The following is a 19,083-nucleotide window of genomic DNA, read 5'->3' on the forward strand; positions in this document are numbered from 1 at the left end:
GAGGACAAAATCTCACCTGGTTTTGATTGATTGGTCTTGGCAGAACTATAGATAAGGATTGTCCAAAGGCTGCGGGAGCCTATCGAGGGGATCTCCTGGGGGCATGTACATGATGTACAGGTACTGGTATTGGAGTTAAAACGGGAAAAAGCTAGTAGTACATTGTACCTGTATAGACAGGAAGTAAATCGACTGTCATCTTTATGGCCGACGATATCCAGATATCGAGTCGTCAAAAAATTGATGTTGACTAGCTTTTGCTGGATTCGCGCTGTACACTACAGTAAGTATCGTTTATAAAGTGACCGGATATAATGATATACCGGTTATAGTGATAGAACACGTCAAAATCAAAATCAAATCTGAAAAAATACAGCTAAAATATCACTATATACACTATTATCGGCTATACCGATATATCGCTTATTGTGATGGCCTTCAGGAAGCAAACCATATCAAATGTACAGGAAAATATCGCATATAATGATCAAGAGTGATCTTTCTGCATGCTCTTGTCCGTTTCTGGCTGTGTTGCCTCTCACGATGATGTTGCCAACTCACGTACACAGCCACTCATGTCTATTTCTGGCTCTACGCAACTCGTTGGACACCGAGTAGATCTACGATCTACGTGAGCAGGGATCCAGCTCAGGCTTTTTTTGGAGAACACGCTGAAGAAGCAGCCATGCCACATGATGTATCGAAGTTCTAGTACATGACAGTCTGTACTCGTACTGCACTGCCATGCACTGCTCTGTGTCATGCACCGGTACACAGTCCGCGGAGCATGCATGCACTTTCAGCATGCTTTTTCCAGCGTGTACGCATCATTTCATGTGCAGTCATGTGCCATGTGTCGGTCAAACATGCAAATCGGCTATAGTGATGCACCGGATATAGTGATACATTTTCGAAAATCAAAGGGGCACGTTATATCCGATATTTACTGTACATCAGTACATGTGCCATCCACGTGCAACTCAGCGATTCAAATTTTTTTGAAAGTGTCTTTCACTCGACTCACCGCGATGCATCGATGACAGTACGTCCAGAAAGTAGAGAACAAAGTCAAAGGACTTGTAAACAATGTAGGTTTTTTTGTTTTCTTTCAAACAAGCATAGCAGAAGGTTTGCACGCCGTGGCACGATTTGCTCTCTGCAACGTATGTGTAGTCTGTAGGAAGTTTGCCAAGTAATTAGTTCCATGGACCATGATCGGACTCGGAGTGAGAAACGTCTTACAATCAAATTTTGTTTTGCAGAAATCACATTCAATTTCACCAACACCTCAATGCACAGACAGGTTGATCTACTACAACTAGGTAGTGCAGTGTCAGTCGTGAATTATCTCTGCAAGTGAATACGTATGGAATCGTAGGAGGACGTTCGGCCAATTGGTGGCAGTCGGCTCTATGCCAGGGTTTATATGATGGATGATCTTCTACGAGATTACACTCCGTTCTCGTACTACCAGAAAAGAGTAACGTTGGCGGTGTGTGTGGCATCTGCTCTAGCAGCACCTCAAGCAGCTATACTTGTGTTCATTGGATCTGTACCTGAATGGCATTGCGCTGGCTCAGCAGCCAGTAGTAGCAATGCAGTAGCAGCTGCTCAGGGTCTAGGCAATCATTCTGCTCATTGGCAGCATAATAATATTCCGGGCGTCAGTGACTCTTCGCCAACTCAATGCCAACAATTGGCAAGTGGATCCTGCTCTCCGGTATACAAACATCGACTGGCCAGTGCGAGTAGTGAGGTAAGCCATACAGTACTGATTGACTGGGGGTGAGGGCGAGGGGTTAGTTCCTCATCTCGGCGTTACCTACAGTTACCATGGTTACACAGTCCAGACACCGACATGTCGACAAAGCATTTTGGCTGCCAATGCTTTCCATTTGCAAACAGTGCGCGTGCTTGTGGCCACCATATTCAGTGCTGCCAAGCCGTCTGATTTTTCGGACAGTGTCCGATTTGTGAAGGCTCTTCCAAAAACCTGTCCGAAAACGAATACGTCCAAAAAGCAGCCAAGAATGTCAGGGATCAGTGCTTTCCTATGCAGAAGTCCTGTATTTTCACTTTTCAGCGCAACTGAAGCCACAAATCACTGCGCCTGGATGGCATGTACATACACGGTGCAGTGTGTGACCACACTCATGCATTACAAAATTCATGGCAACTTGGGAGCTCCTTATCGGTTACCATGGCAATGAAGCGAATTCTTTTTCTTGGTATTTTGGGCGACGTTCTCTGGAAAAATTTGCTGAGAAGAATTATTCGCGCCATGTGGCCAGTAGGGGTGCGCGGATTATGCTCGCACGCATCCGATATTATGCTTTCGGGCATTTCCCGTGGAACTTCGAAAGTATTCTCTCAAAACATCGAAAAAAATTCTCTAGAATCCCCCCCCAAATGAACCCCAGCACGAACCGTGCCTTGCGCATGCTCTTTAGTATGCAAAATGGACGGTCAGGCACGTGATCACTGCATGCAGGATCTACACTACAAGGTCATGTATTATCAAGAGTACATACCCCCCTACATGTACATGCATGACTAGTACCAAGAGTAGATAAAACAAGAGTGTGCAACTCGCGGATGGGTAGGCCCACGGCGGAATTTTTTGTTGACGTAATCTTTTCGACGACGCACGCGCTGCGAGTCTTTCGGAAAGTTTTCCCTCGTGCTCTTGGCCGGCTTTACACTACAAGCTCGGTGCCCAGCACGTGCTCTCACACTGCTCTGCGGCAAAATGCGCGTTCTTCTGAAAAAAGGTGACGTCAACAAAAAATTCCGCCGTGGGCGGGGGTATCTGCAGATTGTGCAGGAGAGATCCGGAGTTGCACACTCTTGTTTATCTACTCTTGCTAGTACCAACAGTACATAACCCCCCACAAGAGTACTCTTGGGGGGTTATGTACTCTTGCTAGTACACAGCTACCGGTGTCGTGTCCGGGTGTTGCTGCATGTACATGTACATGTACATGTACGCGCGTCCAGAGGATGCGCGCTTGTTCTCTGGCAGGTCGAAATTGACAGAATTCCCCCAAAACTCTTCTGAAGGTCAATGGATCTGGCAAAAGATCGATAGAATTCCCCTCAAATTCCCAAAAATTTCTCAACGATAGTATTCCCAAATTATTCCGGGAATAATCCGCGCACCCCTAGTGGCCAGCCTTTGGCCTTGGCGATAAAGGGTGTCAGATTTTGGGCAAAAATTATTTTTGGCAGCATTGCATACTGTACACTGTACAACACAAAGTGTGAAAGGGTTATACAGTATACAGTATACAGTATACAGTATACAGTATATTAGGCTATCGCCAACATCATCTACAATGGTTTTACTTTTTTAATTAAAGTCCGTATAAGGAGCCGAAAGAGGTTGCAAAAGTCAGAAAAAAGAAAATAGGCCCAAATACAGGTAAAACAGGCCCAAACACTGTAAATATACAAAATTCCGGCGCTGCAAAATTTCAGCACTTCACGATTTTTGACATTTCGGCGGCGATTTATTTTCGGCGTGGGGTAGAGGGCATGGTATAGTGCGACAGATGCTGTGAAAAATTTCATCGGCGTTTTAATTTAGGCGTTTTGTGTCGGTGCCGAATATAGCCGAAATTAAATAGCTGCCGAAAATTTGTATATTTAGTACAGTACAGGTGAAATAGGCCCAAATACAGATGAAGTATGCACATTAGGCAGTGAGTGCTTAGCCTGAATAACCTCTGCTTGTATTCTTGCTTTCCGGTGAGAAATTTAGGCTGACCTTGATTTGCAGCATTTGGCCATCCTCAAACATTGCCCGTTTGGACTTTTCCATGTTTTCACCACATGCAGGTATAACACAATCTTGCGTTATTTGCATCTGGGACAAATTTTGGCCAGCGATTCACTTTGGCTGGTTGGCACCAAGTGGCGCAATCAGAGAAAATCCATTGACGGCAAAAACTTAGTTGATTTTCATTTTACAACGAGAGAGCTTGGAAGCTCAGGGCCCTACGCTATGCTTTTATGCTTTTTTGCCTAGCTCATCGTACATGTTATAAGAACTGATGGAATTGTCTTTTTCCGTTCATTGGCCACATCACTGTATTGCAAAAACGTTTCAATCGGTTTGAATATTATGAGTTAGGCAAAAGTATTTGCAGAATTTATTGCGGATTGTTGTTTCTCTAATAATCATCTACTTTTGTTTTGCTCCTTCTTTAATTTTTATCTCCTTATATTGGAAATCAACAAATTTTGGCCGATGAGAAATAGAAACCTCTCGATTAGAGAGGTTAAGATGCACGTTATTTCCGACGTGACGCGCAGTTTCACGTCAAATTTGAAATCGATCGGTATTTTTGCTCTCACATGCATCCATTGCTCAATCATGCATCATTTGCCTATATGACAAACGTTGGCCTGCGATTTACTTTGTCCGGTTGGTACCAAGCGGCGAAATCAGCGAAATTAAATCGCCAGCGAACATTAGTTGATTTTAATACAGGAATCGAATTTTCTGGCCTTTTTGTAGTAATACATGTACATTGACCTGTTGAGCCAATGACGACGCCGAATGCATGGTTGCCTGTGGAGCACATTACATAACTTTACAGTCTCGTATAATTATAAATACGTATCCTGTTCGACGGCAAAAGAGGCTGCAGATTTAGTTTTTCTGCGCGTCGACGGGATGTCTGTCCTGACGTTTACTGGGACCGGCGCTGACTCTGCCGATCACGGCGTTCTGGACTCGACGGGATGTCTGTCCTGACGTTTCCTGGGACCGGCTTAGACTCTGCCGATCACGGGCGTTCTGGACTCAACGGGATGTCTGTCCTGACGTTGCCTGGTACCGCCGGACTCTACCGATCACGGGCGTTCTGGAGTCGACGGGATCTCTCTTCCGACGTTTCCTGTGACCGGCACTGAATCGCTCGTTCACGCTTATTTTGGAGACGACGGGATCTCTCTTCCAAAGTATGTTTATGCTGACGCATCCTATCACCTAATCGGCGTCTATTCTAATTTAATTTCCTCCTCGTCTCCCTATTTCTTTCCAAATCCCACTCTACATCAGGGAGTCGTATGCATAATACGACGAATATTGGTACGGTACGGGACAGATACAGGAGCCCGCAAATATTGTGGACAGCTGTTATGTACAATCCTGTAGAGCCTTTGTAGTCACAGATACGGGACAGATACGGGACAGATACGGGATAGCGCCAGGCGTGACACAAACAAACAAACAAACAAACACACAAACAAACAAATACCAAATTAAAGCTGTGTGGACCCTGGCTAGCGCCAGACGTTACTGAAGTAACGTCTTCTGCATAGCTACGTGAATAATGTCACTGCTTGCTGAGTTAGTGAGTATTATAGTCAGTGTATTCTGATTTCATCTGTCAGAAGATACGTGTACTGTAAGACCCGTGTACTGTAAGATACGTGTACTGTAAGACCCGTGTACTGTAAGACACGTGTCAACAAACAATGGATCACTCGTAGTGTTTTGCTACTCTGTAAGACCAGTAATGCTAACGAACATTTAATTCTAACAAGTTCACGGATTTGAAAGAATCGTTAATTTAACTTTTGAAGTCGTTATGTTCAAAACAGTATGTACATGTACAGTCATTTGCCGGTTTTGAGACAGAATTCGTTAGAATTTCACCTCGCTAACCCACAAAAATCCGAAGATCGTTAACTTTAATTACCGTTAAAGTAAATGGCGTTACAGTATGGCAGTAAAAAAGAAGAAAAAAAGTAAATTATCGTGTCCGTTCCCGAAGGGAACTCACGACGGCCGCTAACACCCGATAAACCCCAGCGGCAGATGCAGCGCCTAACGGTGGGGGTGAGTGGATAAGTCTCACAACCACTGGCACAAGTGCCGAAAACGACCCCATTAGCTGCATCCATGTATGGCAGTACTGGTGAATGAAAGTCACCAGTGTAACTACAGACTGTATTGTACAATGTCATGTACCGTAAAGTACCGTTGATCCGCCCCCTCTCTAATTCCCGCCCCCTGTCGATTTTCTCCTTGTGAAGCGACTTCGGCGTATACAACGAAAATACGATGTTGAACCGACGCATGCACTGCTGTACACAATACTTGCCAATCCAGGATGAAAATATGCACAATCCAGCACATTGAGTCTGATCCTCTACGTTGTTGTACATCATACTGCACTTGACAGCCTTGATCTAATTCCCGCCCCCTGCCGAAAACCCAGCTGGGAAGCGACATGGCGTGGGGGTGGATCAACGGTACTTTACGGTACATTCACACTGGGTTCTTCAAGTCTCTAAACACCAGGACTCTAGTCTAGCCTCTAGGCTGCACATTCAAACACATCACTAGTTTTATTCCCATCTCCAGGCTGTAGCACTGGGATTTCAGGTGGTCCGGCCAAATGGGATGCTTCACAGGAAATAAACATTATTGACGAAACCTTGAACCCCGTTTTGCACGAATTGGGCTGAATTACGTCATTGTATACGTCATTTTGTAAGTATTTGTGTACGTCCAGTCGCATATGTGTCACTTCCAGGGCATCAAGGGTCGGGCAAATTGAGGACACCCAATACATGTATGCACTCAGGGTCGGATTTCACCGAGCACAACTGCCAACTGTACGATGTATAACGTTATGTTCTGTGTGTGTGTGTGTGTGTGTGTGTGTGTGTGTGTGTGTGTGTGCGTATGTGTGTGTGTGTGTGTGTGTGTGTGTGCGTGTGCGTGTGTGTGTGTGTGTGCGTATGTGTGTGTGTGTGTGTGTGTGTGTGTGTGTGTGTGTGTGTGTGTGTGTGTGTGTGTGTGTGTGTGTGTGTGTGTGTGTGTGTGTGTGTGTGTGTTGTAGTTTGGTCTAATATGCAGCCATGCGACCGACTCAAGTTATGCACAATCGCTGTATTTTGTGGGAATGTTGCTGGGTAGCTGGCTGGCTGGTTGGAGTTCAGACGCTTACGGCCGACGAGCTGCCATCTTGGTTGCCATGGTGTTCTTCTCTCTTGGCTCACTGTGGACCATGTTGTCGGGATCATTTGGTTCGTTTGCCATATCCAGACTAGTTACAGGTATGATGTACAGTGTAGAGGCGACGGTTTCAAATAGGACATAGGTTGCAAACCGGAACGGACTCAATATTCACTTTCTCTCTTGGTATTTTGATTAGAAAACATATGTCACAGTGAGACTACGATGTGTTATACTCCGAGCCAAAATTTCATGGCTCTGCGATGACCAGAAGCGCCATATCAAGCAGGTGAGTTTTTGACGTGTTGCTTCGCACTGCGACTTGAGTTTTACGACTTTCGAAAAATCAACTTCTTGTCGCAGGTAAACAGCGGCTCGCCTCTCGACAATAAAGCACCGCATACCAATCAAAACTAATGGAAGCACACACAAGGCTTATTGTTACTCTGTACTGGCCGTCGTGGAGCGATAGCAATTACCTAATTTCAGACCCAGAGTGAATTTGACGGGCACTCTAAAACGTGTCCGGTTTGGAGCCACCTCTGATTTGAACTTTTTTGAAGCGAAAAATTGGGCAACTTGGAGGCAATGGGTCAACACAAAGGAGTGGCTCAGTTCGATTGACTCTGGCCCCAGAGCAAACTTCAACATGCCAGTTTCCTTCCACAAACATATTTCGAGTGAAAAATCAACGTTGATGATCGTTTTGGGTCTATACAAATTTGGCTGTCAAAACGTTCCGGTATCGAGCCGTCTCCTCTACAGTGTATGCATGACTTATACCTGCAGTAACCATGGCAACTGAGTAAGGCTTTATAGTGATGATGTCACAAGTCAATAAATAACGACTTCTGGGGGTAGGTCATGTCGCATGCACCGCTATGGCTTGTACGCATTTAGTTTCTTAGGTGCAGATCGCTGGAATTCGCTCCCTGCTTCTGTTCGTATTTGCTCCACGCTATCAGACTTCTGCTCGTCCATACAAAAATATATAGGGTACCCCGTAAGAAGGCCTTAGGGAATGCCCTATTCAAAATTGAATAAATAATAATAATAATCATAATGCAGGTGTAACCTTTCTTTCTGTACCGACAATGAATCCTTGGGCAGGAAGGCCTAGGTCAGTCAGTACCGGCGGATCTGTCACCCTAGAGACTATGCACCGAAAACCACGCCAAACCAGGGTTCTCGCCAAAGCGACATAATGTGCGCCCTCCTTCACTTTGTGACCGCCCCCTTTCACAATGAGTGTGCCACCCTTCAGGGTGCGAGCGCCACCACATTTTTATATGCGTGATGAGGACACATCATGTACATGCAAGAGTATATACCCCCCCCCCCAAGAGTGTGTAACTCTGCATATGGGGTCTCCGACGGCGAAACTCACATCACATGTCTCAGATGCGTTCGTACTACGTACAAACGAAGGATAGCGTGCGTGCAATCTGAATATCTGTCATGATCATGCTGGGGATTTGCATATGCGCATATGTTGTTGTTATTGTTTGTGGCGATAGCGGTCTTTTTATGTGTGTTTCTTCTCTGCGCAGGTATCGGTGTAATGGGTCTTTGTGTGACCAGCAACGTGTTAGTCAGTGAATCCGTGGCCCCGGAGCATAGAGCACTGACTACAACATCGTGCAACCTCTTCTCTAGCATTGGCTTAGCCGGCCTCTCTCTATTAGCAAGCTATAACTCAGCAAGCTGGAGAAGGCTGATGGGCATACTGACTGTGCTGGCATTCTCCGCTAGTCTGGTTGTATACATGTAAATATTGGACAGCAAGAATTCAAGGTTGAAAAAAGTGTTTTTACTCCGAGTTTCATGCACTAAGCAATCAGAACTAACTCTGCCCTTCGGCATTGAACACTCTACTAGTATTGGGAAGCCTGGAACCTCTCTGTTTTGTAAGTATTGGGCGTTTAGTCCTGCAGAATATTAATTTATTCAACAGCGTCTGCTCCTGAGGGTGCTGGATAACTGACACTCATCTGTACACCATGTCAATTGTTTCAAACTTACCTCGTTACAATAAGTATGTGTGTGTGTGTGTGTGTGTGTTGGTTGGTTGTATTGCTAACAGTTGGGTGAGTGAATCTCCATTTTGGTTGCTGGCTAGCAAGAGACACGACCAGCTGTCGGTGATGTTGCAACGCTGGGCATCAAGATCTGGTAAATCTATCCCAGACCGACTGTTGGAAAACTTGAGTTCTTCCGAAGAGAAACTGGTTGGAAGTGATGATGAAATCCACCAATCACCATCTCACCACTCAACCGTACATCTTAGTTCATTGCTAGTCTTACCGGCATTTCGATGGCACACACTATCAGTACTCTGGTCATGGTAAGTGACTGCTCTTGTTCTTGTTCTTTTTCAAAAACTGTTCTCATGATGCCAATGTGCGTGTTGCATTTCCCCTTTGTTCTGCTAAGAGTGACGATGACGGTGGGGATTAGTCTTCTAAAAGTGACATTGATATTGTGGGGAGTAGCGAAGAGTACATAACCAAGAGTGTGCAACTCAATGATCTCTCAGCTCACATCGGATTTGACATCAGTCTTTCACGGCCATTTATCTCACCCGTATGCCATCATGCGTGGCCAGAGGTTGATCAAGCAAAACAACGTGTACGTTTCAGCTACTTGAGTACATGTACTGTAGTTGAAGCAAAACATCTAACTGTTGATCCCTGCATCCTGAACCTAATGAATTGACATTGTATCTGCAAGACAAATGCGGAAAGGCATACGCACTTTATCATACTTCTGCCCAAAGATTATGCAATGAAACATTCCGGCACGGTTGAGTCCATCGCAGCTCTAGAAAGGATTTACGCCGTCTTGGTTAGTGTTTTCTCTTGCTGATAGACTGCAGCAATGTGCAAGTACAGCTGATAGACTGCAGCAATGTGCATGAAGCTGCTATAGCCATAGGTGTGCTTGTAACCATTCTCCTTGTGTAGTGATTCCTTATGTCATATTAATTTTGTGTTATTGCACACAGTGTATTTCCAAGTTCCAGACGATTCTGAGATACGCACATCCTCCGGTTCCAAGGTGGTCAGATACGAGAGGTCTGACCTGTACTGTATTTTGAATGTGTGTGTACGTGTGTGTGTGTACACGTGTGTGTACGTGCATGTGGTACGTGTGTGTACGTGTGGTTGCTTGTTGTTCAGGTTCGCAGTGTGTATGATGTACTTTGGTCTGACGTTACACGTTGAAGGTGTTGGCAGTAACAAATACATTAGTTTCTTCTTCGTGGCTATAGTTGAACTTCCAGCTTTGCTTATTGCCATTGTTGTGCTAAAGTACATCGGTCGGAGAACCTTCATCTTCTGGACAATGGTGATGACTACAGTCTTCTGCACTCTATCCTCGTTCATTGCTAAATGGTCTACACAAGTCAACGGTACGTGTACTTATGTCAGCTCAATTACTACTCATGCAGGGGCGTCGGACATGGTACGCTCAATACGGTCTTGGCCGTGCCACTTTTGCCTTAGGTACCCCGTGAATCAATATAATGCACTGATTTGGGCTCTAAATGGCCAAACCTTTCGTCTCAGCCACCCCTCCCCACGAGTAAGTTGTACTTCAGATGTCTGACCGTACCACACTAAAATACCTTCCGACACCCCTGTCATGTGTGTACTCATGTCATGTGCCTATTCTCTCTTCCCCGGACAATTTTCTGGCTCTATGCTTCTTGTACTGAGTCATCAGTTCCTTGCTTCATTTGTAATTTTTATTGTTGTTATTGTTGTTGTTGTTGTTGTTGTTGTTGTTGTTGTTGTTGTTGTTGTTGTCGGCTTCATAGACAATAAGTAGGGGCTCTACTAGGGAGGTTTCGTAACTTTTCAGCATTCGTGTTTTACTTGCAGGCTGCATTGAGGTACATATAGATGTATGACCACCATCCCCTTTCTACTTGAGCCCTTAATATTTTAACAAGGACAATAGGAAAGAGTTCGACCAGTACAATGTCTGCACACACGGTGAACCAGTGACAACAAACAAAAGAGAAAGTGAAGATTTGAAGGGACCAAACACAGCATAATAATTATTTTGATTTGCGCATTGGAAACTTCTCCAGCTGAGCACCCTCACAGCTTGCACAATGCGCTCCTTTTTGAATTCCACTCACGTTCTGGCCCTACGTGGGCGAGCTCACGCACACACTAGCCCGCCAATCAGAAAACGTGATACGTATAATGTTTATGTCATTGAACATTGGCTGGGGGACACACGTAACATGCACGCACATTACGTATGACTAAACCTCCCTTCTGTCCTGCCTAATGTTCTGCGTGTAAACCTTCCATGTATGCTTCTATGTATGTGTATGATGTGCTGTGTACAATTCTACATTGTGTTTATCTAACTCAGGTAATGACAGTACACACATGAAAGAGACGATAGCTAACTGGCAGCTTGCAGTGTCAATCTGTGGGAAATTCTCATCATCGGCTGTCTTCTCAATTCTCTACACATATTTACCAGAATTACTGCCCACGCCGGTTAGGTTAGTAATTTAGTATACAAATAACGTGATAGTGTAATACATGTAGTGTATGACTATGTGACTACATGACTACACGGGATATGCAATGGCCGTGTGTTTTGCAGGGAGGTGCAACTTTTCTACTACCATTGCTGATGTAGAGGTGCTGATACCGGTATGAAGGATGGTGTGGTAAAAAATCCATTCACATGCTCTGTGTATGTGTGTGTGTGTGTGCGTGAAATTTTGAATTTTTTTTTCCTTCCTGTTCATTTGCAGTCGTTGTCACTGTAGCTGTCAGGTTGTTGTTACAGTACAGCAGTCGTCCGTTCTGCTCCATTGTTTCATCTGTTTTGCCAGTTCTGCTAGCTGATTCTCTTTATTTGCCACTGCCCTTCATAGTGCTCATGCTTGGGTGGAGGGCGGCGTGACCCGTTTAGGGTAGCTGTATCATAGTAGTAGTAGTAGTGTGTGTGTGTGTATGTACATGTGTGTGTGTACGTGTGTGTGTACGTGTGTATGTGTGTGTGTGTGCACGTGTATGTTTGTTTGTTCCTTTGTCCACCACTGTCTACAGGACAAGCGGCCTTGGTGTGTGCGTGGTTGTGTCCCGATTGGGTGCTATCATATCACCATTCGTCTTGGCTTGGGTAAGACTTGTGTGTGTGGTTACCAATTTACCAATCACTCTTTCATCATTTCTGTTTAGGAAAGTGAACCAAAACTAGCCTTAAGTGCTATCCTGTCTGGCAGGCTTGACTGCAACACGGCTGAAGTGGGGTGTGGAGCTAGTGCATGCAGTCGGGGGTTGGCTTGTTGTTGTTGTTGTTGTTGTTGTTGTTTGGCTTTATTTATAGTGGAGTTCCAAAACAGGCCTAAACCTAATGACAATGGTCCCACTGATAATAAGAGAAAAGAAAAATATATAAAAATAAGCGGACAAACAGAACAGAGAAGAAGATAGTTAGCTTCAGCTCTGACTCAGTGGAAGAGAGAACACAGCGATGTACAGCGATGTACAGAGATTGTTACATACGGTCATTACGGTGTCTTGAGCATTACTAAGATTCACTGATCTATACTTTTATATTTTAAAGTATTTATTTGTGTGTTTTTGTTGCCATGGCGATCTGCAGGGTCACAGGCACCCCATGGCTCCGTACCTGTTGTTCTCAGTTTGTGGTGCAATAGCGTGTGCTGGAATATACCGATTACCGGAAACCAAGGACAGGGATTTACCAGAGACGTTACAGGACTTGCACCAACTGGTGACTAAAGGCTGAGCGACCGCTGACAGACATCTACTTCTACCGTGACTGTATACACAAAGTGACATGCAGCACTGCACTACTCACATGTACTACATGTAAAACATCTCCATCCTTGCCTCCTTTACTGAAGGCAGTGAAGCCGGAGGCCACACACACAGAGAAATTGAGAAATTATATTACCACTGATACGGTGTCTTGAACATTGCTAGGACTCACTGATCTATGGTTTAATTTTAAAAGTATTAATTTTATGTGTGTTTTTTTTTTGTTGCTATGGCGATCTGCAGGGTCATAGCCACCCCATGGCACCCTACCTGTTGTTGTTACTGAGTGGAGTTCATGTTTCACATGCATAACAGTCATACATGCATGGCTATTGAATGGTCGGCTCTGGTGCGCATGTGCTGGACGGCAATCTATTTTAAAATATTACAATGGATGATCACCTAGTGCAACAACCATGACTATGAGTTTTAAGAACTCTACTCTATAGCGCTTTCTTAGACTAGGTGCTAATTTTGTCACTGCTCTGACCGCCAAACTGCTGGATATAAGGACTTGCTTTCTGCGGGTTTAATCACCACTGTATTCGACTTGAAAAGTAATAATAATCGGATACGAAAGACCTAGTCGAAACATTATGGCTTCTGTGCTGCGTGTGATGATTTGCTTTCCTTCAACCGAAAATCTATTCAACTCTAGCTATAATATATTGCTAGTGTTGTCACATTCCCATATTGCCATACTGAATAATGGAATGAGTGGAATGAGTGGAGTGGAGGCTGCGCTTGTACACCTACCGTGATACTGAGCATCACTGAGAAGTTTAGAAACAATTATGAACCCTCTGATTCTCTAAAGTGTCAGGAACGAACGACCACGCGGCACGAGGACAACTACTTCCTCTTAACGGTATTCAAAGTGCAGCCTAGGCGCCGACGACTTCCCCGCCAACCAACCTGCGACTGATTCCCCCACATCGCTCAGCGCATGGCTGAAAAGCTCTCAACGGTTCGGTTCCGCCCTGCCACGGTCAAGAGAGAACTCCGGCGCTTAAATGCATCGAAAGCTACTGGACCAGACGGCATTCCCGCGTGAATTCTGAAGATGTGTGCTGACCCCCTAAGTACACCACTCTCCAAACTGTTCTCCCTTAGCTTCTACGGCATGGTTATATCAAAAAGTATTCTTTCTAGACCAAAGAGTGGTATATTTGATAACATTAATTTTAATAACGATAGAAATTTTTACGATACTTCTCCAGACGTTTCGTTGTTCTGAACAACATCGTCAGTGGATAACGAATGGAGGGCTTTGGGTGGTGGCACGGGTAAATAGGGAGTGATGGTGGTGAGATGAGGTGAGGTGAGAAGGTGAAGGTGGGAAATACATGTATCTAAGTTAATGGTGAAGGTTAGGTGCGGGTCGATACAGGTGGGAAGGGGTACACCCTTCGGGTAGAAGTGTAGGTTGGTAGAAGGTGTTCGTGTGCGTAGAAGGTGGAGTGGCGTAATGGAAGTGTCGGGTTGATAAATGTGGGAGAGAGTCTAGGTAGGGTGTGGATCAGCAATAGGTGTTGGTGTATGTGGTGGGTAGAATTGGCAAGAGGTGTGTGTGTGTGTGTGTGAGAGTGCGAAGAAAAAAAAAAGTAAGGTAGTGAGTATTGGTAAAAAAAAAAAAAATTCTATCGTTATTAAAATTAATGTTATCAAATATACCACTCTTTGGTCTAGAAAGAATACTTTTTGATATTACAATGAGAGTGAATAATCAACGGCTTGTCCACCAACTCTTTGACTTTGGCATGGTTATGCCGACATCCTGGAAGACAGCTAGAGTCACACCCATTCACAAGAAGAAATCCAAAAACCTGCCTCAACATTACAAACCTGTGTCTCTGCTGTCTATATTCCAAAGTGATGGAAAGGATTGTCAATCGTCAGATAACCAGTTTCCTGGAGTCCCCCAATGTCATCTCCGCGAAACAGTTCGGGTTCAGAAAGGGCCTGAGCGCAGCTGACATCTTAACCAAGCTCCACTGTGAATGGTCCAGAGCAGCCGGCCTTGAAGAAGCCGCCCATGTTTTGGCGATAGATATAGCAGGCGCCTTTGATAAAGTCAGCCATGCTGGCCTGCTGCACAAGGCTTCCGTGAATGGTCTAGACGGCCCGCTTCTCGGATGGCTGGAAAGCTACCTGCACAACCGGCGCCTGCAGGCTGTTGTGGGCGGCCAATAGTCCTTCCTGCACCATATCCAAGCAGGAGTACCACAAGGTAGCATCCTTGGACCTACGTTATTCGTCCTGTATGTAAATGACTCCAAGGACACTATGCCTGCTGGTGCTGAGCTCGCCACCTATGTAGATGACACGACACTGTATCAGTGCATCTCTGCCACCGCCAGCATATCTGGCTCTGCAACACAACTCCAGGAAGCAGTGGACGCCGTCTCCCACTGGGGTTCCAAGTGGAAGGTCACCTTCGAGCCATCCAAATCTCAGGCCCTCATCATCGACCACCGCAAGCCTCCCCCAGCGCTCCCACCAGTGCTCTTCAATGGCGTGACTGTTCCCGAAGAGAAGGAAATTAAACTTCTGGGCGTAGCATTCGACTCGCAACTGACCTACTCAGCACACCTCCGGGCCGTGGCCTCAAAGGCTGCCCAACGCCTACACTTCCCGAGAAAGGTTGCACCCCTGTTGGACTGTTGGCCGCACGGCAGTCTACAAAGGCTTCGTGTGGCCAACAATGGAATACCGCTGCCTGGTGTGGATGGGGTCATGCACATCCAGGCTGGACAAAATACAGCACAAGGCACTGAAGGTGATTGGCCCAGGCGCCTGGCTCCCCAGCCTGAAACACCGCCGACTGGTTGCTGCGCTTTCGTTCACGTTCAAGCTGTCCTACCTTCCAACAACAAACCCCCTGAAGCCCATCCTCCCACCTCCAGCCAACCCCCGCCCAGTGGGTGGTCGATCCACTAGGTTAGCCACGGAGACCACTGCCACCCGCTCCAGCTGAAGTCGACGCTGCCCGTGCGCATTCGTAGCAGCCTCCAGGGTTCCTACCCAGACTGCATTAGGGAGGTTCTGCTCTATGTTTCGGGAATGCGACGCAAAGAATCACGCGAACTCACTTCGCGTTCCCGTAACGTAAAGAAATCCTGTTCTGCTCTACGCTTCACGTACAGAAGTCACGTGGAATGTGTACTGGGAATTTCCCCTTCCATGTTTGGCAGTTTTCTGCATGCAGTTGATCGATACCCAGCAAATCCGTACGCATTTTCTCTGCGTGTGCCACAACGTAGAGAACCTCATCTCCGCGTAGAAATCTGGAGCCAAAACACGCGAAGCTGTAGACTCTAACCCAGACACCTGCTCTCTACGTGATTTCTCTACGTTCATGTATAGCAGAACCTCTCTATAATTCCCTTGTGAAACAGCCTACCAGCGACCATTCTACCAGCACGGCCGCAACCCAGACAGCTCCAGTCCTTCAAGGAAAAATGCAACGAGTATCTGCTGCACCTGAACTGGCAAGCAGCCACTGACGCCCTATGAAACGGTTTAGACCAGCGCCTCACTAGCACCCCCCCCCCCCCTCCCCTTACCACAATGTGATGTTATCTTTCACTCTGCTTCTCTCACGACCATCTACCCATTGTCCTCGTTCCTGACTATTATTCATTTCCCCTCCTCCTCCCCTCCTCATGGTTTTACTGTATTATGGCGCGCTTTGTCTGCGTAGATGCCGAGATCTTTAAGGTCAGCAGAGCAGCCTGGCCCTGCCACCACTTCTCGCACATATTCGGGAATATAGTGGACTTTCGTATAAAAAATATTTTAAAAAATAGCGTATAGCACGCATGATGCATCAGAGGTACGGCGGAGTCGAAATACGACATTGAAAATAAATACAATGTCATAAGCGAGAAGGCCTTTCCCACTTGAGAACTTGTGGTTTGTGACAGTATGTGTGGTACTTCAGTAAACCGTGAATGCATGTGGCTGGTTCTCGCGAAGGCAGGGGTCCCTAGTAACATCGTAAACATCATCAAGTCGTTTCACACCTCCATGTCGGCTACCCTCTCCATCGGGTCAACACCCATCCAACCCATTGCAGTGAAGAGTGGTTTGCGGCAGGGCTGTTGTATGGCACCGGTTTTATTCAACATGTTCATGTGGGCTGTTTTCCAGAGATGGTCCAGAGTGGTCGAGCATGTGCCTGGTATCGGCGTCCCATTGGCACTCAATCCTGGGGGCTCGCTTTATTTCAAGAGAAAGCGTACTGACAATCAGACTACCATCAACGATTGCCAGTTCGCTGACGACTCTGCACTGTTTGCCACTACCCGTACTGCTGCTGTTCTTGCTCTGGATATGTTCATCGATGTCTCGTTTGCATTTGGTCTGACCGTCAATCTGGACAAGACCAAATTTATGGCTGTTGGCTATGGTATCGCGGATGATGACCGACTTCCTCTTCCTGTGAAGAATGGGACATTGGAATGTGTGCGTGAGTTCCGGTACCTGGGTGCTGTTATCCTGGCCGATCTCACAAAGATGTATCGACCCGTGTTTCATCTGCCTCCCGTGCTTTTGGAGCGCTCCGTCGTGCTGTCTTCAATAACCACAATCTCTCTCTGCGCACCAAGCGTCTGGTTTTCGAGGCCTGTGTTCTGTCCTTACTTCTCTATTGTGCGGAGACGTGGGTACCGCTGCAAAGTGATGTGTAACGGATCACATCCTTCTACTACTGGTCGCTTCTTTCTATCATGAGTGTTGCACAGTTGGATGTGTGGGACTTAAAGATAGCCCAGGACACAAAATCCTGCGTTCTGGGAACTTCTGGCACACTTCTGGCGCAGTGTGCAGTCGAGTCGAGTACAGTACTCAGTACGACTCAGGCGGACTGCAGATGCATAACAGATCTACGAGTACGAGTCTAGAAAAAAGGTCAAAGTCTGATGCGCATATATGCATCAATGGATCCTGATTTTTTTTATTACGGTTTTGCACGTTCCGGACGGACCACACTTTTCGAAAAGTGGTACGGCCATGGTCGTACCAGTCGTAGCGGGTGCTATGCCCCTGCTGAAAACATGGAATGCAGCAACCCCACTGGATATCCCCGACCGCCTCATGCAGAGAAGACTGGAATGGCTTGGGCACGTGGTGCGCATGCCTGAGGAGCGGATGTTGTTGTTTGGCACATTGCTGCCACCACGTCCAGCGTGTGGCCCGCGGAAACGATGGCGAGACGCAGTTAGGGTCGACCTGCGACGAATAAACATCGCCGATGAATCATGGTTTGACACAGCGCAGGAACGATCTGAGTGGCGGCAAGCTTATCGAGCAATACAACCAGCTCAGAAACCGACCCGGGGGATAGTCTGCGAGGTGTGCCAGCGTGCATTTGCTCGGCAGCAAGATATCACCCGCCACGAATGCATTATGGAACGGCGTAAACCAGTCCAGCAGCAAGCCAACAGCCGCCAGTGCTCCCAGAGTCACCGATGGTTTTCGGAGTGCGGGTGGCATTGCAGTCCATCGTTGTGCCCAGTCCAGTTCTGCCCCGAATGTTGCCAATGCCACAAGCTCTTCACCTGTACTCCTATGTATTTGGAAACCGTGCTGTCCCGCTCACTGTCCCATTAATTTTGTGAACGTTGCTGCAAGTCGATCCGGGGCTTTGCTATCCACAACTGCAACCGATCCACCAGGCGCCCAACTGCTGATGAAAGGGACAAGTATTAGTTCCAATTGCAATGTCAGAATTGCCAGAGGTGTTTCAAAAGGCGAAACGGCTTATCCCGTCACCAACGCTCATCTCCTCTCGTCTCCGTCTCGCTCTACGAGAAACACGTGACCTACATCATGGCAGTGTTTACCAGGACCAGCACCAGGGTAGATCTACATGGTGTGTGTGCGCATGCGTGCGTGTGTGTGTGTGTGTGTGTGTCACTGTGTGTGTGTGTCACTGTGTGTGTGTGTCACTGCGTGTGTGTGTGCGCGTGCGCGCGCGTGCATGTCAGTTTTAGACTGCAACAAAATTGTACTCTGCGAAACGATCAGTCCAATGCCACTTTTTAGTTGTGACCGGGTCAAGACAACATACATGTGTGTTCGATGGGGAGGGGGGGGGGGGGGGGGGGGACGCGGGGGTGTGAGAAGGTGAGAAGTGATTACTTGAAGTAATTACAAGATCTCACCTGGTTTTGATTGATTGGTTTCGGCATGAGGATTGTCCAAAGGCTGCGAGAGCCTATTGAGGAGATCTCCTGGGGCATGTACGACCTACATGTACCGGTATTGGAGTTGAAAACGGGAAAAAGC

General features: G+C 46.5%; 1 protein-coding gene across 4 annotated transcripts; it reads left to right on the forward strand.

Moving 5' to 3' along the window:
• Positions 1–1,059: 1,059 nt before the first annotated feature.
• Positions 1,060–13,384, forward strand: LOC135816216 (solute carrier family 22 member 15-like). Of its 4 annotated transcripts, none has more exons than XM_065329618.1 (8): positions 1,060–1,756; positions 6,858–7,074; positions 8,524–8,740; positions 9,057–9,317; positions 10,153–10,385; positions 11,363–11,498; positions 12,055–12,127; positions 12,614–13,384. In XM_065329618.1, the coding sequence occupies exons 1-8, from the start codon at positions 1,427–1,429 to the stop codon at positions 12,758–12,760; spliced, it is 1,614 nt and encodes a 537-aa protein (XP_065185690.1). In that variant the 5' UTR covers positions 1,060–1,426; the 3' UTR covers positions 12,761–13,384. The 4 variants fall into 4 exon arrangements, with proteins under 4 accessions (XP_065185690.1, XP_065185691.1, XP_065185692.1 ...); XM_065329619.1 differs by lacking the exon at positions 1,060–1,756 and adding an exon at positions 4,623–4,965; XM_065329620.1 differs by lacking the exons at positions 1,060–1,756; positions 6,858–7,074 and having other exon boundaries at positions 8,598–8,880.
• Positions 13,385–19,083: the final 5,699 nt, after the last annotated feature.

Source organism: Sycon ciliatum, chromosome 4, assembly GCF_964019385.1.
Source record: "Sycon ciliatum chromosome 4, ocSycCili1.1, whole genome shotgun sequence".
In the NCBI taxonomy this organism is placed as follows: Eukaryota; Metazoa; Porifera; class Calcarea; order Leucosolenida; family Sycettidae; genus Sycon; species Sycon ciliatum.

Coding starts and splice junctions, on each gene's coding strand:
- LOC135816216 (XM_065329618.1), top strand. CDS start 1,427: ATGATGGATGATCTTCTACGAGATTACACTCCGTTCTCGTACTACCAG. Junction 7,075..8,523: donor CATATCCAGACTAGTTACAG/GTATGATGTACA, acceptor TTCTCTGCGCAG/GTATCGGTGTAATGGGTCTT. Junction 9,318..10,152: donor CTATCAGTACTCTGGTCATG/GTAAGTGACTGC, acceptor CTTGTTGTTCAG/GTTCGCAGTGTGTATGATGT.